Source organism: Camelus ferus, chromosome 10 (assembly GCF_009834535.1).
Source record: "Camelus ferus isolate YT-003-E chromosome 10, BCGSAC_Cfer_1.0, whole genome shotgun sequence".
Lineage (NCBI taxonomy): Eukaryota > Metazoa > Chordata > Mammalia > Artiodactyla > Camelidae > Camelus > Camelus ferus.
Window position 1 is genome coordinate 30,161,036 of NC_045705.1, and position 26,487 is coordinate 30,187,522.

Here is a 26,487-nt window from a genome sequence, read left to right on the forward strand (position 1 = left end):
TCCAGAAGTAGCAGGGATCTGCCTGGTTATCCTCGGTGGGGGACTGGACACCGTTGACCCAGACCCGTATCAGGGAGCCCTGGTTTAGGGGTGGGATCGGAGGGGCTGCCTGGGACCTGACCTCTGCCCGGCTGCCTCGCCTGTCGTGGCCAGGGGGAGGAGCTGATTTCTTCTAGCTTCCCGCTTCCCGCTGGGATGATAACAATGAAAGTTAAAGAAGTAGAGCAGGGAGCGAGGCCTGGTTTCTTGGGCCCATTGGCCCTGTGACCTAGAGCAAGACCCCTCCCCCTGGCCTCAGTTGCTTTGGCTGTCGGATGAGGTGATCCCCGAGTCCCCAGAATAGAAAGGGGTTGGCATGTGCAGCCGCTGCCGGGCCGGGTCTGGAACTTCTCAGACGGCTCTTGTCAGCTCCAAGTCCTTACCAAATACAGGCCTCCGACTCCCCCACCCCGCCAACCTGCGCTCCGAGAAAGGCGCAGGGGCCTCGACGCCCCCCGACCCGTGCGCTTTTTCTGAGGCTCCCTGTCCCAGCCCCCACCCCCAACACTAAGCCGAGCATCTCCCTGCACCCTTGGCGAGGCGCTCCGAGGTGGAGGCTGGCGCTCCTTCTCCAGCATCTAACGGAGCGCTGAGGACAGCGGGCCCTGGGAGGTGGAGCGGAGCCTCGACGGGGTTCAACCGAGCACCCAAGGCCTCAAGGGACGGAGCCGCACACAGGCTCGAATGCGGGACCCCGCGCCGGGACCTGGGACTCACCCAGGGCTCTGTTCTCCCTCCCGGTCTCCACCTAAGGCTCGGCAACTGGGAAGGGAAGCTGGCGTCCATCTGGGAAAGGGGACGGCCCCGGGGAGGGAGCAGAGGGCGGGGAGGACAAGCAGGGGATGGGGCCTAGGGAGCCTGAGACTGGGATCGGGGACATGGGGTGCCAAGGCAGGACGGAGTCCCATGGGCCATGAGGGCCCGGGTTCGGAGGACGGGGGTCCAGGAGAGCACGGCGCCTGTAGGCAGAGCGAAGCGGCCGGGCGAGGCGAGGGTGTGGGGCCCGGCGGCGCTAAGCGGGGTAGAGGCGCTGGGGGTACGGGGCGGGAATGGAGGCGGGGACGCCAGGGTCGGGGGGCGGTGCGGGTTTGAGGGGAGGGGGCGGGGCGGGTCCTTCCTCGGTGGTGGGGAGGGGGCGGGGGCCCATGTGACCGGCTCAGACCGGTTCTGGAGACAAAAGGGGCCGCGGCAGCCGGAGCGGGACGGGCCCGGCGCGGGAGGGAGCGAAGCAGCGCGGGCAGCGAGCGAGTGAGCGCACGGGCCCCCGGAGGGTGCGCGGCGACCTCGGCCTTTCGGTCGCTTGCCGCCCTGGTGGCTAGAGGCGGGGTGGGGGTCTGAGCTGCGTCCCGGGCTCCAGTAGCCCCCGGGGAGACGCTTCCCGCCGTGCACTTCGGCTGGCGGTGAGGGGCCGGTCCCCCAAGGCCGCCGCCACCGCAGTAGCAGCCCGACCCTTTGGGCCTGGAAACAAGAGAAAGGAGGTGGGAGGTCCACGCCTGCGCCCCAGGTGGGGACTCAGCTCGTGCTCTCCCCGCAGGATGCAGCGCCGAGGCTTCCTCCTCCTCGCCTTCCTCTCCCTGCTGGCGCTCACCTCCGCGGTGGCCAAAAAGAAAGGTGATACGGGGCGTGGGGGAGCTGAATGTGGGGATGAAGCCGGGCAGGTGAGGCCGGAAGCCTCGGTTCCGAGGCCAGGATCTCGAGAAGGGGTCCCACAGTGAGTCTCTCCTGGCCCAGGTCTTGAGCTCTGTTCCCCGTGCGTTGTAGACAAAGTGAAGAAGGGCGGCCCGGGGAGCGAGTGCGCGGAGTGGACCTGGGGACCCTGCACCCCCAGCAGCAAGGACTGCGGCGTGGGTTTCCGTGAGGGCACCTGCGGGGTTCAGACGCAGCGCATCCGGTGCCGGGTGCCCTGTAACTGGAAGAAGGAGTTTGGAGGTGAGGTGGGGCACAGGTGGAGGGTAGGCAGAGGGGCACAGCCGCACTGGAACCTGGGCAGCCCTGTGGAGGGGGCCACAGGCCACCCAGCTCTGACCCCAGACACTCTCCCGCCAGCCGACTGCAAGTACAAGTTTGAGAGCTGGGGGGCGTGTGACGGGGGCACAGGCACCAAAGCCCGCCAAGGAACCCTGAAGAAGGCTCGGTACAATGCCCAGTGCCAGGAGACCATCCGCGTGACTAAGCCCTGCAGCCCCAAGACCAAAGCCAAGGCCAAAGGTCAGCAAAGTGGGGGTGATCATCGCAGGGGGCTGCCCCCACTTGTGAAGGGAGTGTTTAAGCCTGTTTTGGATCCTGGCCAGTGACTTCTTGACATCACTACACTGTTTCCCTGTGGGTGAGATGCCTTAGATAGGCAGTACTGAGTGCCCCGCAGAAGGTGCTGAGGAGATTGAAATCCTGGCGCAAGTGAGGACAAAGTCAGCTGTTCTGTTGGAGCCTTTGGCTTAGGATTCAGGGAGCTCATCCTGGAAGGGCTTGGCTTTGTCATCTCTCTGGCAGGAGGGAGCGGTGTGGTCAGTTCGGCCCTTTCTAGTGTGGGAAGGACTCCACAGCCCACGCTCCCTCTATCCCTTAGCTTCACTCCTCATTCTCAGCAGCCCTGGAGGCCAACAGGGCAGAGGTGACTCTGCCCACTTCTCAGGTGAGGGGACTGAGGCTGTTGTCCAGGGCTCTTGGGAGCAGGACTGGGACCAGGAACTTGAAGGTTTTCTGATCCCAAATGGAAGTCTTTAAGTGGGGAGTGAGGACTGTCCAGCATTAAGTACCCTATCCCACTGGCTTCCAGGTCAGCTAATAGAGAACCACCAGGGGGCAGGGTTTCTTCTCCCTGATGTGTTTGTAAGGGGAAGGGAGGGGTCTCCACTGGGTCACCAAAACCCTGCTAACCTGGTATTTCTTTCTTGTTTTGCAGCCAAGAAAGGGAAGGGGAAGGACTAGCAGCCAGGCCTGGATGCCAAGGAGCCCCTGGCTTTACTCGGGGGCCTGGCCCACTCCCTCCCTCCACAGGCCCAAGATATAACCCACCAGTGCCTTTTGCCTACTCATTAGCTTTATCAATCATGCCCTGCTTCCTCCCTTTCACTCGCCCACCCCTACCCCAAGTGCCCAAAGTGGGGAGGGACAAGGGATTCTGGGCAGCTTCAGCCTCCTTCCCCAAAGGGATTTGATTCCCCATACCCACTTTTTTCCTCCCCCCAATGATGCCATTACTAAGAAACAAATAAAATAAACTGTTTTTTTCCCAATAAAAGCTTTTCTTTTAATATATAAAAGCCCCTTCCCAGGGAGTTTGCTGTGATAACTTGTTGGAGGTGGGGGAGTGGTGGAGAGAAGGCTGGAGGGAATGGCGGCTTTCAGGGGGTTGGGGCTTGGCGGTGAGTGCCCCCCCAGAGCTCACGGAGAAAGAAGGGCTATGAAAATTTCTTCCAGGGCCCCCTACTCACCTCTGGAAGGTGCCCCCCCATCAAGTCCCCTGAACCTTTCAGTCCTATCTCTCCAGGGGCCACACAACGGTTGGGAGAGGGGACCTGGGAGACTCACTAGAACTGACAGCTTCACCCAGGTCAAGGGCTTTTGGTCTAGCCCACTGCCAATCTGAAAATCCCTAGGGTTGGGGGTTGCCTCACTACCCCAACTCCCACTGTCATTGAAACCTGTGTGTGGGTCAGATCCACCCCAATTTTCTCCCTGGTGACCCAGGCATCCCTCACACTGGGCAGGGGCCAGCAGAGAAGAACACCAGGGCCCCACCTTCACTATGTGACCTCTCTCCTTGGGGGAGGGGGAGCAAACGCTTCAAAATAACACGGGCCACTCAGCTCAGGCCTGGGACCGTGGGTGGCCAGATCACAGTTCCTGAGTAAACAGCTGGTCTCCCTGCTGGCCCATCCTGAATGTGACCAGGGCAATGCTGCGGGGTGGGGGGAGGGGTGTGCTCAGAGCCCACTCTCCCCAGCCTCCAGCCAGCCCACCCACCCCACCCAGCCAGAGCCAGGCTGAGTAGCTGCAGCAAGGGGAGATTTCTGCCCCTGGAGTTGGGTTTAGGAGGAGGGGGCTGAGCCTACATGCAGGGTGCAGAGGGGCAGAAAGCACCGATTACAGCAGAATGGGGGACCCTCCCATTCCCTTCCTGAGCCTCCTTTCCCAAGCACTGGCCCCTTTGCTCCTTCTGAAGGGGTGCTGGGCTCTGCTCCTCTCCAGATATCCCTTCTTCCAGCCACACTGGCTGGTCACAGTGGGGCAAGTGCCCCCCAGCTCCCTGAGGCAGGGCAACAGAGGTGGGTTAGATAGTCGGGTTCAGTCACTTCCTGGGGCTGATTCTTCTCGCCTGAGCAGAGATCTGGTCTCTCCGAATCCAGCCTCTTCATGAGCCTCAGAGTCCTGGGGACCTCAGTTCTCTTCGGCGAACGTGAACACGGAGAAGCACTTCCAAATCTCTCCTCCACAGCAGCTGAGCCATGTGGTCCCCCAGCACACACACCAGCACCTCCAGTGGCACCCCTGCCTGCCTACCTGGCAGTGCCGATGTTCCGATACTGGCATAGCAGCAGGTGCCTGAAAGTCTTTTTAAAGGTGGCGTTGCAGAGGGCATAGCAGGCCGGGTTGATGGTGCTGTTAACGTAGCAGAGCCAGTAGCCAATGGACCACACAGTGTCAGGGATGCAGCTCTGGCAGAAGGTGTTCACCAGGACCATAACGTTGTAGGGCGTCCAGGTGAGGATGAAGGCCAGGAGAATGGCAAAGATGGTCCGAGTCACCTTGCGCTCCCGGGCTGCCATCTGCCGCTTCTTGCGCACCTGGTTGCGGGCGATGCTGGCAAACTTGCGTGCCACATTGGCCGCCGGACGCATGCCAGCTGGTGTGGCCGGCACAATCTCGATGGCTGTCACACACTCGTTGCCTGTCTGTTTCGTCACAATCTGGATCTTGGACCATTTGGAGGCTGGATTGAGGGTCCGCGGCTGTAGGGGAGGGGCGGGAGTGGCAGGCGTGGTGGCCTCTGTGGTTGACAGCTCCGTAGGTGGTCGTTCCTTGGTGTTCTGGGTGGCGCTGCCCGAGCTGGACTCATTGGAGGTGTCTTTGTCAGTCATCGGGCGCGGCGGGGGTGGCAGAACGGGCGGAGGGGCCTCCTCTAGCTTCCCGTTGCGCAGCTCCCCACGAGCAGCTTCTCCTGGGGGCGGTTTCTTGACACTCTGCTTCATCAGGGGGCTCTTGAGGAAGGCCAGGGTCTTGGCCTTCTTCTCCTTTGGGCCTTCTGGCCGGTGCTTATGAACTCGGCTGCGACTGGCCAGGGAGATGTGGATGTAGAGCACCGTCATGATGACCACAGGCAGGTAGAAGGCAGCGATGGCCGTGCCGAAGGTCACCGCCGGGTTGGACAGGAACTGGATGAAGCACTGGTTATCCGGCACCGTCCGCTTGCCCACCACAAACTGCCAGAACAAGATGGCAGGTGCCCAGAGCACGAAGGACAGGACCCAGGCAGCGGCAATCATGAGGCCCGCCATCTTGGTGGTGCGCCGCGCTGGGTAAGTGAGGGGCTTGGTGACGCAGAAGTACCGGTCAAAGCTGATGATGAGCAGGTTCATGACTGAGGCGTTGCTCACCACGTAGTCCAGGGCCAGCCACAGGTCACAGACCACGGCGCCCAGGGGCCAGTAGCCCTTGATGATGTACACGGTGTAGAGGTTCATGGAGAAAGCGCCTATGATGAGATCGGCACATGCCAGGCTGAAGAGGAAGTAGTTGTTGACTGTCTGCAGCTGCCTGTTGACTTTGATGGACAGCATCACCAGGATGTTGCCCACAACAGTCACCAGGCTCAGCGAGCCTGTCACGGTGGCAATGAACACCATCTCCACGGTCTCATAGCGGTTATGGGATGATGTGACCAGGCGCACAGACTGATTGCTGGAGCTGCCATTGACTGGTGTGAAGTTCGCCATTTTGGCTAGCAGCGGTGGGCGGGCGGTGTCTGGAGGAGGAAGGAGAAAGGAAATGATTGAACTGTTGAAGTGGATTAGAGGGGTGAGGTGGGGTGAGCTGGAGTCAAGGTGACAGAGGAGCCTTATCCTGCAGAACCTTAGAGAACTCTGTCCTATCACCTCCTCATATGGGAATTCATCCATCCCTACTGTGTGCAAGCACTGTTGTAGATGTTGGGGTTATCGAGGTGAACGAGACACACGCAGCCCCCAGTCTCACGTAGCCTACAATCTGATCAGGGGAGGCATACAAACACGTGAGCAATGAAAGAGTGCTAGAAAGAAAACAAGGTAGGTTATAGTGAGTGAGTCTGAGGACAGACAGGGATGGGTCCCCACTGGGTGATCAGTGAAGGCCTCTCTGAGGAGGTGATTTGGATGATGGCGAGGAGGCAGCCACGTAGAAAGCTGCAGAGAGTGGCCTACTTAAGGGCAATGGCAAGAGCAAAGGCCCTGAGGCATGTGTGAGGGATGGACAGAAGGCCAGTGTGCGGCCACTGGGAAGGAAGTGGTCCCAGGCATCAGCCTGCAGCTCTGGTCAGAAGTGCTCATTCATTCACCTACTCGATCATTTCTTAACCAAACCTTCCCGGGAACCTGTCCTCCAATCCCTACAGAAGGCATTGGGGACAAAGGCAAGAGTATATATGAGCAGCTAACATTTATTGTCCACAAAGTACCAGGCACGTTTTACAAGTATTAATTCATTTCATCCTTGCAACAAATCTATGAGATAAGTACTGTTATTTTTTACTACTTACAGGTGAGGAAACTGAGGCACAGAGATGTTAAATAACCTGTCTGAGGCTCCACAGCAACTTGACTTCATGTTGCTGTCCCAGACCTAGGGGTTTGGGCAGAGGAAGGCCCAAAGAACCTCAGAAGCCAGTGATCCCACCTTGGGGAAGGCTTCCCAGAGGACCAGAAGAGGTGACATGGAGCTGCGAATCCAAGGAGGAGGAGATGGCCTTGCAGAGAGACTTACTGTGGCATCCCCTCCTGGAGGACCACTGGGTTCCCATCCCCAAGGCATGAGGGTACAGTACAAGGGTAGCTGGGGTCTGTCAGCAGCCAGGGGCTAAGACCCGTCAGGAATTAGAAGCTTAAAGGGCCCATCAGCTGAGGAAGGACACACATCTCTTCCTGGGGGCCAGCACCCACCCCAAGGCCCCACTGGGAACACTGAGTGTCCCAGAGGGAAGAGAGGGGCTGCAGCAGGGGAGTCCATGGCCAGCCCCTGACGTGCCCCCAGCCCACCAGTACAAACCCCAGCACCCCAGCTGGGGTCCCCCAATATGAGGTCCCTCCCCAGAGCCTCTTTATGTTTCCTCCCCCTCTTCCTCTCCCCTACATGTGAGGGAGGCCCACGCCCAGTGTGCTGTGCCAGGGCAGCAGCTCAGCCCAGCCTCCTTCACACCCGCCAACACGCGCACCATTACACACGCACACGGGCCCCATCTCAGCCCTGCCAGCCCCGCAGCTCACTGTGTGTCTGTGTGAGAGAGAGAGAAACAGAGGGAGAAGCAGCAGGGTGTGGATCATGCACTGGAGGCTGGAGCCAAGTGCCAGGGTGACCCCTCCCCAAGCCTGGCCTCAGCCCCCCTAAGCCACCATCGCAGACACAGACACAGCCTCCTAGCCTGGTAGTTCCAATTCGCATGCCCAAATCCTTGGTCCACAGGAGAGGCTCAGAGAGGGGTGTTGCCACCCTCAAGGTTGCAGAGACGTCAAGGGCAAAGACCAGATACCACCCCCTCTTCTGAGGGTCTCTGACAGCCCTTTTCAGCATCAAGAGACTCCAAAATGGAATCTCAGGCACCACCCTCTGAGGTGGAAGGGCAGAGCACCCAACGTGCAGAAGCTGCCCTCCCCAGGCACACACAGTGTGAGCAGGAGCGATTGGTCAGCCAGCCCCAAGGAAACCCTCACCTTAGCCTCCCAGGGTCAGGACACAGGCCAGTGAGATCAGAAAGGGGCTGGAGGCTGCCAAACAGGAAAATCATAGCTCTTGTTTATTGAGTGTTAACGATGAGTCAGGAATCCCTCTGAGCTTTTTATATAGATTATCGGGTTTAATCTTTACAGCAGCCTGAAAAGGCAGGTAGTATAAGTATCCTCGTCTTACTGAGGTTAAGGATCTTTTACAGATGAGGATAATGTTAATTAACTTGCCTAAAGTCACCCAGTGTGTAAGTAGGGGCGAGGGCAGGATTAGAACCCAGGAGCCACCTTCTTAACCCCAAGGCGCTAATGTCTCCAGAGTTGGTTTCCTGCCTCTACTCTCCCCACCTCAAAACCACACCACTAGCTGTGGGTTAGGGGAGGCCTCGATAGGATCCTTTCCCATTCCCTGCAGGCTCCTCAACTTAGTTTTCCCAGAAGACATGAGACCTCTTGTCTCCATCCACAGAGTATGTCTACAATCAAGTAGTCAAGGGTTTAGTCCTGCTCTGGGCCTGTTTGGGGAAGCTGCCAGCTGCAAACAGGACGAAGCACTCCCCACCCCAGCAGTCTTTTGGACCCCTGGGGGTCACCCGCAGACTTTCGGACAGCAGCCCCTTCTGGCACGTTTCTCTGGGATCCTAGGAAGGCGAGCAGCCGCCTTCGGGGCTGTGCGCACCGCTAGATGGCAATGTCGGTCCCTGGGTTCCAGCTCCGGACCTGGAGCAGTCGGCTATTTGCCCTCGCCCCCAACTCCAATGCGACTGGGAAAGCAGAGGAGGTCCCAAGCAGGACCTCCAAGGGGAGGGAGGTGGGGCCCCCTCGCCAGGCCCCGCCCTGGAGCTGCCTTTGGCTCCGCGCGGGGTTCAATGGTGGGAAAGTTAAGGGCGCAAGTTCCAGCCTGCACGCAGCGAGGAAGGTGTGGGCGGGAAGGCGAGTGCGAGTGCTGCTTGTGTGTGATTACTGGGGAGCGCGAGTAGACGCTAGTAGCTGTCTGCATGTGCGTGTGTGTGCGCTCGGCCACGCCTGGATACCAGCGCGCCCGTGTGCGTGTGAGCATGCTCGCGCCGAGCGGACACGTGCATGTGCATGCCTGTGTGCCTGGAGTGCTGTGGCCTTGGGGGATGCACATGGTTCGGGTGTGCCTGTATCTGTGAGCTTGTGCACACCAGCAAATGCAGGGCCCACAGTGGGTGACCCGCCACATTCTAAATGCCACTGCCAGGAAGCTCAGCCCAAACCGCGGCTGTCTGAGCCCGAAGGTCGGCAAGAACCGACGTCTGGGTCGCGCCCCGCCGCTGCATGAGGGAGGGTCGCCGGCAGGACGACAAGGCCAGACCACAATCTGGGCTGTGACGGACCCCTGGACCTTGGGGCGTCTTAGCCGAGCGCCCCTTGGTGTCTAACCCCTCAACCTTGAGAGTGGCAACACCCCTCTCTGAGGGGTGAGGAGTCCCAGACTGGGACTTACTTCTGCCGAGGGGCCGCGGCTAGGGCCGCTTAACCCGGCCTTGCGGAACTCTAGGTTCAGCTCAGTGTGCGTACTGCGCAGTTACTGCCAAAGGGCACCCAGTCTGCTGGCAAGAGGGTGGGGGAAGCACCCGTATAATTGTGAGGCCCAGTAGGAACTTGGGTCAGGAGTGTGTAAAATTCTTCCCCATGCCATACTCCTAACCCCGAACCCTGCCGGAGAGGCACCGCCCTGCCCCAGTAGCTAGAGTGGGCACCCAGTTTCTCAAGCTCTGGGGCTGAACAGGACTCGAGTGCCGGGTTGGGAGTTATTGCTGGGCCCATCTGGAGGCTCCTCCATGTCTCCCTTGGTGGTCTAAGGGGTCCTGGCTCTCCCATGCCCCGCCCTCTCCACCCTACCACGGAGCGCAGTTCCTGCAGCCTCTGGGCGTGGGCACCATGCTTTCCCGGGTTTAGGAGCCCCCCTCTCCCGGATGCGATGGGAGGGTGTTCACTGGACGCCGTGGAGGGGGGGTTGAAGTGGGGGGTGTGGGTCCTTGATTCCTAGGCGTTCACTCTAGGGCTCCAGGAAGGCGGTAGTCCCTGGATCTGTCCCTGGGGTGGGAGGGGAGACTCAAGGGTTCAGGGGAGGGAGAAGAGGCGCAGGGGATTTGGCAGCGACATTGCGCCTGACACTTCCGCCAAGGGGCTTGGGGCTTGGGACTTGGCGCTGGATTTCCCAGTCCCTGAGCCTGGGCAACAGCAGGGAGAGTCCTGGATGGGGGAGGGGTGCCAGGAAAGGGCAGGGGTATTTTCCGTCGGGGTTCAAGGTCGCTGATGGAGGACTCCATGGACTGGAGTGGGCTGGCAGCGCAGGGGGAGCAGGGAGACGGGCGGGAAAAGGCTTTCTGGGGCTCCAGCGCCCGGCACCCTGCAGAGCTGCCAGCGGAGGGCTGAAGTGCGGGGTCCCGCCCCCGACGGCTGCCCCTGTCTCCTTGGGGGGGAGGGGTGGCTGTGGGCGCGCACACACATTACCACCACCCCCCGACCTACTGAATGTCCATTCCTTCCCAGTGATGCACCTGGAGAAGCCTCCGAGCGACTCCCGGCCTTTCTTCCAGCAGGCCCCTCACCCTCGGGCTCTCTGCAGCTCCCAGCACCGCTATCGCCCCCAAAGAACCCTGGGGCCCTGTTCCAGTCGGGCCCCCCCTTGGGGACCCTCGGTGGGTCCAGGAACCCCGTGTCCTCTCTCAACCGAGTCCCCCCGCCCCCGCGCCGCCGCGGAGTCACTTACCAGACACCTCCACCCCGTTCCCCTCGCACCTGACAGACGGCGGGACGGGCGTGTGGCCCTGCGGGCCAGCGGGCGGGGCGGGCGGCCGGGCCGCGGGCCGGGGGCGGGGACGGGGTGCAGAGGGGCGGCCCCTGCTCCGCCCGCAGCTCCCAGCACTGTGGCTCCGACTCGCGCTCACGCTCGCACTTTTCCCCGAGCCGCGTGATGTCACGGGGAAGCAGCCAATCCTGGTGGGGCCGCGCAGCCCGCCCCGGGCCGGCCACCCAACGGGGACGCGCGGGGGGCACCACCCGGGGCGTCGGGGACCCCAGCTACGCACGCCTCTCACTGGAGCCGGCCGGCAGCTCTGTACTCGAGCACTAGGGGGGCACTACCCACAGTCACCAGTACTGCTTAGCGGGGGGCGCTGCCCTCACAGGAGGTTGGTAGGGGGGCTGTCCGCGTTGTCATGGGGACACGGCGCCCCCTCGCGGGCTGGGAAGGGAGCTGGCAGCCCTGTCAGGCTGCGCTCCCGCCTCCGCTCCGACCAACACCCGGGACCGGGAGTGGTCTCGCGCCCCGCCTGGACCTCACTCCTTACACTGCCCTGCTCGCAGCCGAACCACGGAGGCGCGAGTGTTTGACCCCAACAGGAGGTTATGGGTGGGTGGGGTCGGCTCTTCCGCCACAGTTCCGTCGGGGCAGAGTCGAAGGCCAGTAGTTTCGAGCCCTGGGGCTGCGTGTTGGCCTGGGAAGAGGGGCGCCGACGGGGCCTGGGAAGGAGCTGGAGAGAAGCCAGGCGAAGGTCCCCAGGGAGAGAGGAGCCTGCTCATCGCACACAACCCGCCCGCCTCCCCACCCTCCATTCCTGCCGCCCGATTCCCTGCCCCCACGCTCCAGGCCGAGGAAGGGGTGCGCACCCTTTCTCCAGACTCGGGATAGGACGAGCTGCCCATCCAGCTGCGGCCTGGAGGGCAAGTTCAGCGATGTTTGTGAGGAAAAGCCGAGTGTCCAAGGTCACCTGGGGCGGAGCCCGAAACGAGACCCCAGGGGGCGGGCGGCCAGTCTCTTGAGATGTCCGGGAACCTCACGGGCCGGAGCCTCGGGACTTACGGCCTTGCCTGAGCAGAGCAAGGAGGACCCGCTGAGACGCTCGCGGGACAGAGAGGGCGGTTTCAGCACCTTGGAGAGCTCAGTCCCTGGCCCTGACCTTGGCGGCTCCGCTCCACCAGCGCAAGCATCAGTGTCTCTTCCTCCCTCTGAGACGGCCCTTTCTGGAGCCGGCTAAAGTCTGACTCGCCACCCTCCACCCCAACGCCCTGGCCCCGAGGCCTGTCACCCCAAACTCCCTGAGCGCAAGCACCCGATTACCTTAAGAGGGATGATTTTTTCTGGGAAAACAACACAAGTCCCGCCCCTCCTCCACCCTCACCCAAGGGTTGGGCGGGGGGCTGTCTGCGTTGGGGAGGTGGAGGCGGTACGGAAGCGGAGGCGGTGGCAGAACTGCCAGAGAAGGGGCGGGATCCCAGGCAAGAGCCAGCCCTGTGGGGCTCTTGGTGTGGAGTTCTCCATGTTGAACGCAGAGGCGGAGGCCTGGTCCCTACTGCTCCCAAGGGCGAGGGCTGGAGTTGGCAGTCTGGGCTAGAGTGAGAAGCCATCGTCCTTTACATGAATGATCTGGTCTCCCATGATCTTAATAACCAAGGATGAAAGAAGCCCCATTGTTCTTGCCCCTACTTCACAGATGAGGAAACAGGTTCGTTCGGTTCATATGACAATTAGATGACAGTCTCCACCGGTTTCCCTTTTCCATATCACTCCTAGGGTCTAGGAGAGGGAGGTGCTCCTAGGAGGGTGAAAGAATGTGTGCGGGCGTGCACGCTACTATGCACTCACAGGATGGAAGCAAGATACTTATAACTGGCAGATGGAGAAACAGACCATGGGAGGCCACAGAAACTAGAGAAGTCTCCAGCCACTGCCTTGAGTTCTTCCAGAAGCTGTCAGGCAAAGCTGCTGGTTTCTCCAAAATCCCTATGAGGTAATAAGGCCTTTGGCCTCCTCCAATTCCAGAACCCACAGTGGAACTGAGGAGAGCTGAGTTGGGTACCAGGGTACCTGGTTTAGCCTTTTACTCTCTAACTTTGATCCAACTGGGTCCATAGACATTTTGGGTCCACAGGACTGCTCTGACCTATTTCCTCATCTTCAACTGGGGTTGCCGAGCTCTGTCCCGCTGCCCCCAGTCTCCTTATGATATGCAAGGGGGCATGTGAAGGGTCTACTGGGGAGGCTCTACTCACCAGGCAAGGGCTTTTTAACGAAAGGGGTTGGTGTAGGGATGGAATGTGGTGACAGGGTACTTCGACAGGTAGGGGCTGGGTTCGTCCTCGGCCATTAAGGACAAAGGCGAGGCCATGTAGGAGTGAATTTAGATCACAACCACAAGACATCTTCATATCCCCTTTTCCAAAATAACAGAACACATCAGGGTCCCATTTGGGTTCAAACCCTGGCTCTGCCAGTTAGTTGTGTGGTCTGGATGTACCAGTACCTACCTCAGAGGGTTTTCGTGATAAGGACTGATAGATAATAAACATTGAAACCTTGGCACACTGTTTACACTCAACAAATTCATAATCCCCACTGTCAAGACTACATAATTCTTCCTCTCACTGAGAGGAGTATGTGGGTGGAGGGCAGGAATTGCAGTGGGGTGCCCTCCTCCTTCCATCCTTTAAAGTGTAGCTCAAATCTCACCTCTTCAAGGAGGCCTTGTCCTAACCACTCCAGTGCTCTCAGAGCTGGAAATAACTTTAAGAAATTGCATAGTACAAGCCCTGCCTCCTACTATATGGGAGAAAGTGAAGCAAGAGAGAAGGCAGATGGCTTACCCCAGGTCACACAGCTAGCTGATGTCTTAGTCCAGAGTGTGCTGGAATAATTTTCTAAAATATTCTAGTGTTCCTCACCATGTAACTCTTCACACTGTTTTGTATTACTTGCTTGCACATTTCACTTTTTGGTTTTGTCTCTGTTCGAGCAGAACCTGTAACTTTGCATGCCCCATAGTGTCTGGGACAGAGTGGAGCACACAAAAGTTACTCAAGAAGTACTTGCTGCTAGCAAAAAGCCCTGGAGTGGAAAAAAACAAAACAAAACAAAACAAAAAACAAAAAACAGCCCTGGGGTGGCTCTGATTTTCCTGTATACCTCTGTGAAAGGAGGGGGGCAAATAGCCTTCTCCCATTTTCTAACTGGTTTTTATTTATTTCTTTTGCCTGTTTATGTTTTTACTGGAGGCTCAGGTGGCACATGACATTTCATTAAATGGCTTCAGAGGTAGAGGGTAGCAGGGAAGCAAAAAATAAACTGGGGTGGGAAAGAAAACCAACCACGAGGAGGTAAGAGCTGGCTGGTTCCTTCTCAGTCTGATTAGGGGAGGGAGTTGGTGCCTCTGAACAATAAGGATGGATTCCCTTCTTTCAACCCTTGGTAAGGGAGAGAGAGAGAAGAAAAGAAAAAACAAAAAGGCTGTTGATTTGGCCCTCCTGACTCTCAAGGAAAAAGGAGGAAAGCTGGTGTTCTGATGTCATGAATAACGGGAAAGGGGGGAGGGAGGTGCTGGGTAGGATGTAGGTCTGGTGGATAAACTGCAGGTACCAGATGGTGGCTCTGGGTGTCCTTTGAGTTGGAATCACTCCAGTATGGTGGTTGGGGGAGTCCCCACCGTGGATGGGGGCTGAGGTCTCCAGGGCTGTGGCCAAGGCCCATGACAGCAGCAGGCTCCTTGGCCAATGTCCTGAGAACACTACCTGAGTAGCCAGTCAATGGCGTCTTTGGGGGATGCCTGCAGGTAAGTCCAAGCTCCCTGTCGGCCAACTCAAGACACCCATTATGGGTGATTTTTCAGGACTGGAGGGGATCCAGCTTCCTGGATGGTTACATATTCACTCCAGGCCCATCGTCCTGGGTAGGAAGCAGTCAAGATGAGTGACCGTCCATCAGTCTTACCTACCCACCTGTTACTGTGAAGGTTGCCCCAATCCTTAGCAGGTCCCCGGGAAGCAGGAGGTGGTAGCACAGAGATGCAGCATGAGGCAGAAGTGGCAGCCCTTACCTGAGCATCTTCTGTTGAGCCATCATAGGGCTCCCCACTTGGGACAGCAGCACCAGAAACAGCACCTGGGAGAACCGAGTCAGCTCAGTTCAGTGACCCCCATCTCCCCTCCAACACCCCCTCTTCCATCCCCATGGAAACAGAGGAGCCTGGTGAGGGGCATGTCATCATTTTAATGATGTAGATCTTTGGTGTTTCCCTCATTTACAGTCAGACTATCCCCTCTCCTCCCACCAAAATGTTTCTATGATGAGTTACAAACAGAAAAGAAATCACATTTTCATACTAAAAACAAAATAATCAGAGCCTTGATTTCTCCACTAGAAACTACACGTACAGTTCAGGATTCCACATGCAACACCTTAAATCACAGACCAAGACCTCACATTCTGACCTGGAGTCTCATCCCCTCCCCCAGCCTTGGGCTGGCTTTGGCCTAGGATCAGGTAATACTGACACCCACAGGTGCTGCTCTAATGGCCTTCGGGGTGGTGGGGAAGGAGGAGCTTGGTGGACAAGCCCTGGGGGCTGGCCAGCCTACACCCCCCACTCCTGAGTGAGGACCTGCCCACCATCCCTTGACCCCCTCCTGTATCAGGCAAGCAGGTTGCCCCCTTCACTCCATGGTTGTTCCCCACCAGTAAGTACAGGAAGTCCCTGTCCTCAGGAATCGGGGAGCCTGGCCTGACCCCGACTGTGGTCTCTGTAGGGTAAGATGATAAAGAGAGCTCAGAGATGAAGGTGGTTTCTGGGGGCCAGGTTGCTCCTCTTGCTTTTGGGCTCCTAGTGGCTCTGCCCACACAATAGGTGAACAGGGCGAAGCTGTCCCCTGGCCACTGTCCAGGATGGCTTGGCCCAGATCTGGAAGACTGTCCACCTTTCTGGGGGCTCTCTGCCCAGGGCTGAGTCCCTTGAGCCATGCTTCTAGGAGAAAGGTGGGTTCGTGGCAGGGATGCCTACTTCCTCCTCCATTCACACTGAGCACAGCAGCATGTGGCTCCCCTGGGCTCCAGATCCTGGAAGGTTCTAGTCTCGAGGCAAGCCTCGCCCAGTGAACTGCCTCAAGCCCGCCGACTTGGACTCCCTCTCAACCCCCCACCCTCTTGCTCCTGTTCCCTGACGCAGCCTGCAGCTCTTCCGCGTGTCCAGTTCCCAGTCAGCTGTGAGGTCTGGTTTCTGCTCAGCGGTTCGAGGGGAGGCACCAGTGCATATGTCTCTACCTGTTCCGTGGCTCCCCACTGGGGCCTGCAGCCTCCCCCCTGCTGCTGCCCCTGCCATCAGGAAGGTGGTTGTTATTGGTCAGGTCGCAGTGCAGGGTTGGTCTCTCAGTGCTGGGAAGGGGTAAAGGAGGAGGGACAGGGGAGGAAGAGGGCAGGGTTGGCTGGGGTGGCTCCCGCCCAGGGGTACCAGGCTGGTCCCAGGAGGCTGTCCGGGGGCTCAGGCCTCGCTCTGCCAGCTGCCCAGGTTCCAAGAGCAGTCCCCGAGAGGTGGAGGGCTGGGGCGAGGAGGCCCGCGCAGCACCAGGCTCGGTGCCCGTCTGGGAGCTGCGGTGAATGCGGTGGCTGACAATGATGTTGTTGCCGAAGCCCCCCATGGAGGCCATGGTGGTGCTCTGCTCCCGCTGCACCACGGCTGTCATGCCCCCTTCTGCCATCAGCCGCTGGATCCTGCTAAGAGCGTCTTCCCCACTGGCACCATACTCTGAGCCCTCACCTGGAAGGCACAAAGCAGAAGACAGGGAATTAGGTGCAGGCCTGGGCCTCGGAGTCAGGCCGGCAACCACTAGTAGGAACTGGGGGATTCTAGGCTAAAAGAAGAAACAAGAAGAGGGACAATCCCTCATTCTGAGAATCAGAGACTTGGAAGCTAGATAAGGCTCCCCAAGTGATCATAATTCATGTTTCTGTTTTATTGGTGGGGAAACTGAGGCCCAAGCTGCTCAGCCAGTTAAGAGGTGGGGCTGGACCAGAAGCTGGGAGTCTGGCTTTAAACCCTTCAGCACCAGTGGCATTAGTGGCAGGCTGGTCATACAATGAACGGAGGCGGCTGAGGTGAGCCCAGACGGCTCACTGTCTGCCTCTCTCTGTCTCGGGTAACCTGGCAGATCTGGCCCTGGGATAGGGTGTGCTGCCTGGTCTTTGGAAACTGAGGGCATCATGTGGGGTGTGGCCCAAAGGCAAACAGTCTGCTCTGCTCCATCTCAAAGCTGTGCTGTCTCTTCTCACTGTTGTTTTGTTAATGTTACTTCCTAAAAGCACAGGAGGAAGACTGGATTTTTAACTGTTCCCTAAAAGGCACTCTGTGTCCTCCACTTCCGCTTTACTCACCAACTTTCCCAAGTTATTTCCCACACACTGTTCTCCCGGGGCTGCATGCCTGATACCCTCGTCTTTCCCTGGAGGCAGCCAACTGCCCCAGCCTGGGTCTCCAGCCTGCATCTCTAGGGAGGAAGAGAGAAGGTTCTGCTCCTTCCCCAAAGGCCTGAGCTTTCTCTGGTGTGTGAGCAGATGAGGCTTTGGTTCAGAGCTCAGTTCTGCCACTCACTAGCTGTATGACCTTGGACAAGTCCCTTGCCACCCACATCCCTCAGTTTTCTCACCTGCAAAAGAGGGATGAAAACATCCAGCCTGCATGCAGCCAGGCAGAGGGAGTGCGATAATTCTCGTCAGTACTGGCACACAGCAGGCGCTCAGTCGGATGGCTGTTGTGAATAACCTGGACTCTGCAAGTGGAGCCCCATCCCAAGGAACCTTCCTCCAGCTTGTGCTCAGCCCCCACTGGGCAGGTAAGTGGTCCAAGCCTGTGAGCAACTGTGATCGTGGCTCCCGGGCTGCCAAGGCTGCTCTACTAAACCAGATTAGTATCCTTTAGCTACCTGTTGGCCACTTTGGGATTCTGCAGTCTGGTGGGCTTTGATGGTGAATTTTTTTCTCTTTTTGGGTATTTGTTGTCTTTCCAACAGTTGTCTTTGCAAGACTTTCTTTGCTCCCTCACTGTCCAGTGCCTTCTGTAGGCTCGCCTTGTCAGAGCTGAAGCCCGTTAGATCTCCCCCTCCTCCCAGTGCTTGGCAGGCATGTGCTAGCAGTTCTTCCTCCAGGTCTTACTGAGACAGTTCTCCACAGCCCTGAGTGGGGACGTCACCTGGGCTTTCGCTTATGTCCACTTGCTTTTCTCCATATTCCTGGTAAATTCTACCCTTCCACCCCCCAAGTCCTCAAGGCAGCTGCCCTCACACGTGTCCCCCTCAGCTAGCTCAGCACCAACTCCCAGGGCCAAAGGAAAGAGAACATGAAGGGCTCCCAGAGCACTGCTCTCGGGGGAAAAAGCCGTCCAGCAGTGGGGAGGGGGTAAGAGGGAAGGTCAACCAGGACCTCGATGCCAGCACAGCTTCTATCCTGTGAGCCAAAAGGGCTGCCTGGGGAGGGCCCACAGGGACCTCCCTGTGCTCACTGCCACGCCGACTGCTTTCTAAGAACTCTATGCACAGAGGGCCTCCCCAGCCTGGTCTGGGGTGTGCAGCGGGCTGGCCCAAGGCCTGTTGGCATTGAAGCTCACTGGGCTGGGCTCTGTGCCTGGTGAACTATCAGCTCTATTCATGCAGATCAGTTCGAGGGGCCAGACGGGACTGCCTTGGGGCCCTAAGGGAAATGCCACAGCCAGATCCATCCCTGCTGCTGGCACTTGGGTCTGGGCCCCTCTGTCCTTTCCCACTGTGCCTGTGGCTCCAGTATGAGCCATCTCTCACCACGACTGCAGCTGTCTTTCCTAACTGGTCTTCTTGCTTCTCATCTCTCTCCTTTCCACCCAGCCTTCATGCTGCTGCTATTACTATTTTAATGAAGCTCTGATCCACTGAGTCCACACTCTGTCCCAAACCCAGCAACCCCAAAAGTCCTCCAAGGAGTTAAGACTCCTTAGTGTGACATTTAAGGGCCCTCTGGTCAGTTCTGAGCCATTCCCCTGACCATACCCTCTTCCTGCTCCCAGTGACCTTACTGAGGCCGACTCGGTGCTGCTGTGTGCCCATCTGCCCCTCCTGTATACACTGGAGATGCTCTACTTGCCGTGCACTTGTCCATTTCCTTATGTCTAAAGTCCACTTCTTTTTAACATGAGTACCACCTCCTTCCCCTGGTCCTCCGTGGTCCCCAGCTGGGAGTGGCTGCTCCTTCTCTGAGCCCTTGCAGTGACCCACACCTCCTTGTGTCAGAGTTATCTGTGGCTGCAGCATCTCCCTTCTGGGTTCTAAGTTCCTGAACATCTTGGACTAAGTTTTATGCATCTTTGGGCCCAATGTCTAACGTGTGGGCTTGCTCTCGGTGTCTATTTGTCAAATGAATGTGTGAATGAATAAAGGGCTCCCAGGCTGTCTACAGCGTTCCAGACTTAAGGTGGCTCCTGAAAACTGGTCACATGTCACTCTGCTACTATGGAGATGCACTTAAATGTCTATTTCCTTTCTGGACCTGCTTTTTGAGGGAACAGACATGCTTCATCTCTGAATCTGATTCCCTCTGCAATACCTTTGGCTTCGTGGTGTCTGATACAATGCCAGACATAAAGTAAGTGCTCAAAAAAAATCCAATAGAAGAATTAAAAATGTACACATGAATGGTTTCCTCAGAGCTGGATGTAGATAGCTTCAGCCTAGAGAGCTGTGATCTGTGCTCTCTTTTGGGAACTCTAAGCCAAGGCTAAGGGCCCTGCAGGCAGCCAGCACATTCTTCAAGAGGATAACACAGGGGCCTGATGGAAACAGCAGCCAAGGGATCCAACTTATTAGCTCCAAGAGCAGTGGTGGTCGTAGGGGTTAATTCTTCCTGGAGCAAAAGCGTTTCTTTTTGTCTTTGAAAAATGGGGGACTGATTTAATGTTGATGTGAGATCGTTTCCTTAGCAAGTTTTAAGGTACGTTCTGGATGCAGAGGCCAGGATGGGATCAGGAACTTCCCATAGTGCCCAATTCTGGGGGTTTCACAGCTCAGAAGAGGGAAGTGAGCTTGAGTCAAAAGAGGAGCTGCCCTTCCTGACCTCAGGAGTCGTGCTGTCCCTCCCTTTGCACATTGCTTTTGCCTGGCCCAGGGCCCAGGCTACTGCAGCTGGCCTATTGTCTTCACCAGACAACAAAAAAGGTCTAGGCAACCTTCCCAGAAGTCAGAGGCAAAGCCATGGGCTCCCCAAACAGTGCAGCACAGCCAAGCTCAGGGGCAGGGCCTTGCCTCTGCACAACTCATTCACTCCACACACTTCCTGAGTGCTCCCTGCATGCCAGGCAGGCACTGTATCAGTGCTGGGGGCAAACAGTGAGTCCAGGAAATGCCTTGCCTCCCTCTCTGAGTGACAGGGCAGGGAACCTTTAAAGCCAGACAAGCAAAAAAGTCAGCAGCTGCAAATGCCCCCTGTGGAGGGCTCTTCCTAGAGGTCCTAGACAGAGCTGAATAGATTTTAATCAAATTTTTATAGAACATGAAAATGAGGAGTAGCCTGGGAACCCTTTGGTGCTAGCTGATGGGAAAGGGCTAAGGGAGAGACAGGCCACAGAATGGTAATCACCACAAGCAGAGCTGGTCTCCCACACTAATAAATCCGGTGCCCGGTGTGTGTGTGTGGAGGGAGGCACAGGCAGAGGTGGTATCCCCAACTGCCCCACCTTCAAGCTAAACGCAGAAGCAGGGTTAACCAGCCTGGCCAGCAGCTTCCTCTACATGTTCTTGCAGATGTGGCCACCAGTTTGCCAACAAGGAGAAAGGAGACAGGGCTGGGACGGGGTGCTGGTATTCAGTGGGGTGAGCACCTCAGGACAAGTCTCCTGGCCACAGGAGAGACCAGGCTGGCCGGTCACATCTGTCAGTCAGCATCCCACACGTCTTCTCCCCTTATTTCTTCCTAGGTGTGGGGCTTTCTGAAAGGGACAGTGATATTGTCCCTTTCAGAGGTGGCGGTCTAGAGCTCTAGGCAAAGTTCCCAGGGCCACAGACAGACATGGTGAGCCATCTGAGCTACTCTGCTGAGGCTCCGGCTCACGACTGCTCCCCCTGCTGGAGAGCACCTCTGACCTCTGACTGACTTGCCCACCACCACCTGCTCTATTTTGTAGGGAGGAGACTGGGAGGGAATGAGGTTCTGGCCTCTGGAACCAGGAAGGAGAATCTCCTTCCTCCTGCCAGCCTATCTCCCCTACTCCCAAACAGTAAGAAAGGAACTTATAATTGACTGGCGGTCAGAAACGAGCTGATGCTAATCAAGAAATAATCAGAGGCTACTTTGGGAGGTGAAAACACCAGAAGATGCCCTTCTGCTCAAGTGGGCAGCCCCCACTGCACTTTACCTCCAGGGTGAAGGCCTTCCTCCTGACCCAGGTCCTGTAATCTGCCTTCCCTGCTCATCCAGCCTCAGTTCTCAACATGAGCTGACAGACCACGAACATGAATCCGCTAGTGGTTCTTGGTGCAGAGTGTAATGTTTTTGAACTTGGTGTCCTTGCAGGTACTACGCCCTCTGCCAGGAATGCCTGCCCCCTCCCATCCCTCTCCCACTTTGCCTGACACTTTCCTACTTATCTTTGAAGGCTCAGCACAGGGTCACCTCCTCCAGAAGTCTTCCCTGAGCCCCACCTCCTCTGTGCCCCGAGGTCCTGATCACACTGAGTAACTTATCTGCTGGGTGTCTGCCTCCCTCTCTAGACTTCTAGTTCCTTGGGGAAAGACCAAGGCCATTTGTTTTTGCAGCCACAGTGCAGATACATACTAGATAATCAGTAAATGGCTATGAGATCGCACCAGACCGGGCCGCCTCAGACTTCTGCCTGGGGCTGGCTGGACGGGCTTCAGCTCTCTCCTGCTCAGCGAGGCCTGGAGCTGCACCGGGCTGCTCCAGGTGGCACTGCCAGCTGCTATGTTCACACCAAGAGGCTTCCATCCAACAGAGTAATGGGCCTCAGTTGTAGGTGGCCTGGGCCACAGACCAAAAAGGGGCTTAACTGTAAAAAAAAGTCAGTTTATGGCAGCAATGGGGACAGTGCCTGGTGGTAGGGCTGTGATAGAGAAAGCTGTTTCCTGGAGGTAACACAGGCAGATTTGTTACTCTTTGCGCGGTGCACACTGTGTCTTTTCTTCTCGTGGTCTCTCTTGAGCAAATGGTTTAACGTAGACCTAGAAAATGCATGTCTGTTTGGAGGCTGCCTTGTTGGAGTCTGGAGCAGCCAGGGGCTGGAGTAGGGGGTAAGGAGAGCAACTGAGCGAGAACAGCCTATTTAACACAGCTGCTGACAGACTCCAAAGGGGCTCAAGCACTACCGCTGGGAAGTGCTAATTGGTTCTTAGCAACGAGGCCGGCGCAGAGCACCAGGGCCAGGCTGGCTGAGCCACGCCTGCACCAGGGGAGAGGAAGAGGCTGATTGTGTGCCAGCTTGCAGCCAAAATGGTGATGGACCACAGGCATGTGAGGGCCCCACCTGTGGCAGTCCCGAATCCGCCAGGCTAGTCAGCGAAGACAAACTAACCTGTGGGGTGGCCCTGGGAGCCCGAGGTGCGAGTTTCTGGAAGGAGAGCTCACAGCAGTCTCTCTTGTGGCCTTTTCTATCAAGGTGACTTTCTGTGGTCTCTCTGTGGAAAAACAACCTGGGCCCTCCAAGTTTTAGAGGATAATGAGGTCAGGGTCCTTGGTGGGGGCTGAGCAAAGCTGTAAAAAAGGTCAGTTAACTGGAACTGTGACCCAGACCAGGGAAATGATGTTCCTACCTGAAGAGGCTCAGCGCCACCACGTGAGGGGGTACTCACCCTGCCTGGAGTGGCACTCTCCCAGCACCACCTGTCTGTGTGCACTGGCCGGGAGCCTTAGGGAGGGGTGACAATGGTCCCAACTGCCCACCCCTCAGCCTTATTTCCCCTCTGGCATTACATGGCCCCTACCTTCACCAGGACCCGAAGCTGCTGTCCCTGGCTCCTGTATCTCCCTCTCCGTCTGTGTTTCGGCATTCTGCAGCTGAAGGGCCAGAGTCTGGGTGCCCTGAGATGTCACTGAGGTGGTGGGGTTCCGGGGCTGCAGCCCAATTGCATTCATCAGTCCCATGTCTCTGTCTGTCCTCCATGTGGCTCTGCTGGTTCTAGGGAGAGAAAGGCAGACTGGAGTCAGGCAGGGCTTGGGACAGCAGCCCCCGCAGAGCTCTTCAGGGCACAGCCTGGACCAGGGCCTGCAGGCTGGGAAGAGAAGCCCTGTACTCCTATGGCCGCCTCCCGATGGCAGTGAATTTGAGTCCTTTCTCCTTCAGATCAGTCCATTCCCTGGGACAATGAAAGGAGGCTTCAGAACCTCCAATTTTGCAAACCCAGTTGGTCCAGTCACTTCCTTAAATGAGGACCTTTCTGGGGAGGTAGAGATGGCTAATCTTAAAAGTCTCTTAAACTTAGATTCAGGAAACCACTAGCTGAGCTCCATGGACAAAGGCTGAGCAGTGGAAGAAGGTCTTTCCTCTTTAGCTTTTCCTACATTCTAACTCTATGCTGACAAGACTCCAGTTTAAATTCTTGGGACTTTCCACTTAATCTCCACTTTGGAGGAAAGGCACCAGGACTCTTATGAGGCTGTTCTGGGATCCTCCCTCAGGGCCTCCTAAAAATAGACCCTTGAAGGCAGGGAGCACAAGGCTGCCCCATGGGTAAGGCCCAGGCCAAAAGCTTTACCCTCTATTCCTTGGGCATTTCCCAGGCAGTGACCCTCAGAACAGCTGGAGCTGGCAGCAGAGGGAGCCCAGGACTTTAAAGGCGGTCACCAGCCATTCATATTTCTAGCTGCTTCTGGATTACTCCTCCAGCTGTGCCCTGTACTTCCTTGAGGAAGCAGTGATTGCCTTGGCTTTATAGTCAACCCAGCATTTTGTTTCCTCAGGATGTCCCAGTCTTCATTAATGAATTAAGTGATAAGAGAATCAGTACCAGGTTCTTACTCTCCAAGTGGCCTCTCGGGAGGGTTTGTCCCTCGGTTGTAGCTCTGGGCAGTTTGGTCCCTGAGGCCCTGGTCACGTGGGAGATGGCCCATGAGCAACTTCCAAGGGAGCACATCCCCCTCCAGTGCCTTGTCTTCTCTCCTCACCCCAGTGCACCCAGACACCATGGCCAGGACTTGGGGTGGGGTGGGGGGGCAGTGTACCAGCTTGTCTCAAATCAAGACTCAGATAGCAGAGGTTTTGTTCTCTTTCTTAGCCATGAAACACTTTCCTCAAATGAAATCGTGTGCAAAAGCTCAATGCATGAAGCAGATCAAAGAAAAGCTGCTCTGGTTGAGGACAGGAACCCACAGAGCCCCAGAGCACAGTCTGAGGGCACTGCTCCAGAGCCCACAGGAGGCAGGAGGGCGGGCCTCCAGCCAGTGGAGCCCCTCCTCCTTCACCAACTCACCCTGGCCTCTCACTGCTCCGGCTGCTGGAGTGGACAGTGAAGACAGTCTCGTTCAGCTGGTCCCAGTAGTACTCAACGCCAGAGTTTAAGGCCCTGTAAATCAGGTGGGAAGGGTGGAGGAGAAAAGGTAGAAGGCATCAGAAGGAATGGCCAGAACTCCTTGCAATTCCGGGGCTTTGTGGACTGGCCAGGCAGTCCTTCCTCTCTCCTGGGGCTGGGCTGAGACCAGGACCAGAGATACTCCTGCATCAGGATGCTCAGTGTGGAGCAGACTGGATGACTCTCCAACAGCCCCAGTGGCTGGAGTGGTGTTTTAGCCTCTTCCTTTCCCCAAAGCCTAACTGGCTCCTCTCTGGGGCTAAGAGAGAGCTAACAGATAGCCATGCCAGACACAGGCAGTGGGTTCTTAGTGTTCTTCAGACATATAAGAAAGCAGCTAAGACGGCACATGAGAGGCCAGAAAGGCTCTGGAGATACAGGGTGTCACTATGGTCCTGTTTAAAGGCCGGGCTTGGTGCTCAGAAACAGAGTGCAGGCTCTCACCACCTGGTCTCCCCTACAGACATGGGCCTGAGAGAAAGGAAAATGAGGGCACCTTGACATTCTTACTTTGCCTGGAGGAAGTCTAAGTAGGAAAATCTCCCACTGAGCCAGAGTGGCCCACATCTCTTTCTATTCTGACTCTAGCGTCTCCTCTGCCAGGCGGGCGGGACAAGACACTGAGAGAAGTGCTCGCAGAGCTGCAGACAACCCCGTAAGCACTCACAAACTCCTGAGGGAGGAAGGAGGGAAACTCCAAGAGCGATGCGCTGGACTGCTGACAGCACAGAGAAGAGTTTCTGTCCATCAGGTTCTCTGGGCAGCCAACCTTTCCTTGGTTCCTTCTTTCCCTGCAATGGAGTATCAAGCAGTTCCTTCCAATCCCACGTGGGCACAGCTGCCAGAAGGGAAGCAGTGGCCTGTCTTCTTTCTATACTCATGTGCCATCTCACGCAGCAATCCTGGCTGGGTCTCAAAACACAAGACAGCTTTGCTTTTAAAGATTCCCCACTGGAAGAGATGTTACCTAGCACCAATCACCACGGCTGAGGGTGTGGTGCTGCTGACAGTGGTGAACACAGGCGGACAGGAATTGGGAAAGAGGTGTCTTTGAGCCCTTTGATTAGAACTCCAGTGTCTACGTAGAGATTGTAAGAGATGCTCAAAATAGCCAGCTCTGCTCCTAAGTGGGGCAGGGTGTGCACATATGCTTAGAGAACTCTGCTACAGACTGAATTGTGTCCCCCCAATTCGTATGTTGAAACCCTACTCCCACTGTGACTGCATCTGGAGATAGAGTCTTTAGGAGGTTAAGTGAGGTCCTAAGAGTATGGCCCTAATCCGAAAGGACTCTGGCTTTGTAAGGAGAGGAAGAGAGGGATCTATCATCTTTCTCTACCATGTGAGGACAAAGTTAGAAGGTGGCCATCCGCAAGCCAGGAAAGGAGTCCTCACCAGAACTCAACCATGCTGGCTTCCAATCTCAGACTTTCAGCTTCCAGAACTGTGAGAAAATACATTTCTGTTGATTAAGCCAGCCAGTCTATGGTATTCTGTTACGGCTGCTCAAGGAGACTAAGCCAAGCTCCAACGAAAGCCAGCTTTTAAACCTAGAGGCCTAGGTCACTGTCCTTTAATGACAGAACTTCTTTAATAAAGAACAAACAAATGAAAGTCAGTGGGCTGTAAGGATTAGCCAGGAAAAGATGAGTTGTGAGGGGGTCATGGAGGGGGATTCATTCATAAATGTGAGGTTAGACAGTACAGGGATCCAGCGGGGCCTGCATGATGAGCAGCTGTGAGTAGGAGGCTATGCTACCTCAGGTGAAAGGAACTGCGCCTGGGCACTGAGCCCCCAAATCCGTCCCTAGAGGGTCACTGAGATTCTGGGGACTGGGCTTTGCCTGTGGGAAAGAGCCATAGCCAAACAAAAGTGCTCTCCCTTCCCCTGATCTGGACTAAACCCCTCCCAGCTCCTCACAAAGGGCAGATTTGGTGTGATCTTTTTTCAGATGAGCCCTCTAAAAAGGTAGCATTTCCTTCCTCTTCTGAATACTCAGCTATTTTTGTGGGGGTTGCCTGAGAAGAACAAGGGCACTGGAGGGCAAAGGTGAGAAGAGATCTAATGTTAGGGAAGAAGCCAAATGGCCAGAAGTCAACAGCAGAGACCCCCCCCAAAACAAAGCCACCTCCGCAATTTTTGATGAGCAAATCCTGGCTGCATGAGGCACCACTTGAAGCCAGCTGCCAGAGAGCC

The 26,487-nt window shown here is 56.8% G+C and overlaps 3 protein-coding genes across 15 annotated transcripts in view; 1 reads left to right on the forward strand and 2 right to left on the reverse strand.

Annotated features, from left to right (window-relative positions):
* The first annotated feature begins 447 nt into the window (after positions 1–447).
* On the forward strand, positions 448–3,275 carry MDK (midkine). 5 transcript variants are annotated; one of them, XM_032488545.1, is made up of 5 exons: positions 448–809; positions 1,574–1,650; positions 1,801–1,968; positions 2,086–2,247; positions 2,942–3,275. In XM_032488545.1, exons 1-5 carry the CDS (start codon positions 724–726, stop codon positions 2,965–2,967), a joined length of 519 nt encoding a protein of 172 aa, XP_032344436.1. In that variant the 5' UTR covers positions 448–723; the 3' UTR covers positions 2,968–3,275. The 5 variants fall into 5 exon arrangements, with proteins under 5 accessions (XP_032344436.1, XP_032344439.1, XP_032344438.1 ...); XM_032488548.1 differs by lacking the exon at positions 448–809 and adding an exon at positions 877–1,000; XM_032488547.1 differs by lacking the exon at positions 448–809 and adding an exon at positions 923–1,060.
* A 4-nt stretch (positions 3,276–3,279) lies between these two features.
* CHRM4 (cholinergic receptor muscarinic 4) lies at positions 3,280–14,837 on the reverse strand. Of its 2 annotated transcripts, none has more exons than XM_032488544.1 (2): positions 14,798–14,837; positions 3,280–6,004 (listed from the first exon to the last, which is right to left on the reverse strand). In XM_032488544.1, exon 2 carries the CDS (start codon positions 5,973–5,975, stop codon positions 4,539–4,541), a length of 1,437 nt encoding a protein of 478 aa, XP_032344435.1. In that variant the 5' UTR covers positions 5,976–6,004; positions 14,798–14,837; the 3' UTR covers positions 3,280–4,538. The 2 variants fall into 2 exon arrangements, with proteins under 2 accessions (XP_032344435.1, XP_032344434.1); XM_032488543.1 differs by lacking the exon at positions 14,798–14,837 and adding an exon at positions 10,699–11,471.
* Positions 14,838–14,950: 113 nt separating this feature from the next.
* Positions 14,951–26,487, reverse strand: part of AMBRA1 (autophagy and beclin 1 regulator 1) — a 152,496-nt gene continuing 140,959 nt past the window's right edge. For 5 of the 8 annotated variants that reach the window (XM_032488551.1, XM_032488552.1, XM_032488550.1 and 2 more), the window contains 3 exons: positions 24,192–24,284; positions 22,707–22,900; positions 14,951–16,510 (listed from right to left, as the gene is read on the reverse strand). In XM_032488551.1, coding sequence (XP_032344442.1) covers positions 16,014–16,510; positions 22,707–22,900; positions 24,192–24,284 — 784 coding nt within the window. In that variant the 3' untranslated portion in view covers positions 14,951–16,013. The other 3 variants (XM_032488553.1, XR_004323179.1, XM_032488556.1) reach the window with 3 other exon arrangements.

Coding starts and splice junctions, on each gene's coding strand:
- CHRM4 (XM_032488544.1), bottom strand. CDS start 5,975: ATGGCGAACTTCACACCAGTCAATGGCAGCTCCAGCAATCAGTCTGTG.
- MDK (XM_032488545.1), top strand. CDS start 724: ATGCGGGACCCCGCGCCGGGACCTGGGACTCACCCAGGGCTCTGTTCT. Junction 1,651..1,800: donor CGCGGTGGCCAAAAAGAAAG/GTGATACGGGGC, acceptor CGTGCGTTGTAG/ACAAAGTGAAGAAGGGCGGC. Junction 2,248..2,941: donor GACCAAAGCCAAGGCCAAAG/GTCAGCAAAGTG, acceptor CTTGTTTTGCAG/CCAAGAAAGGGAAGGGGAAG.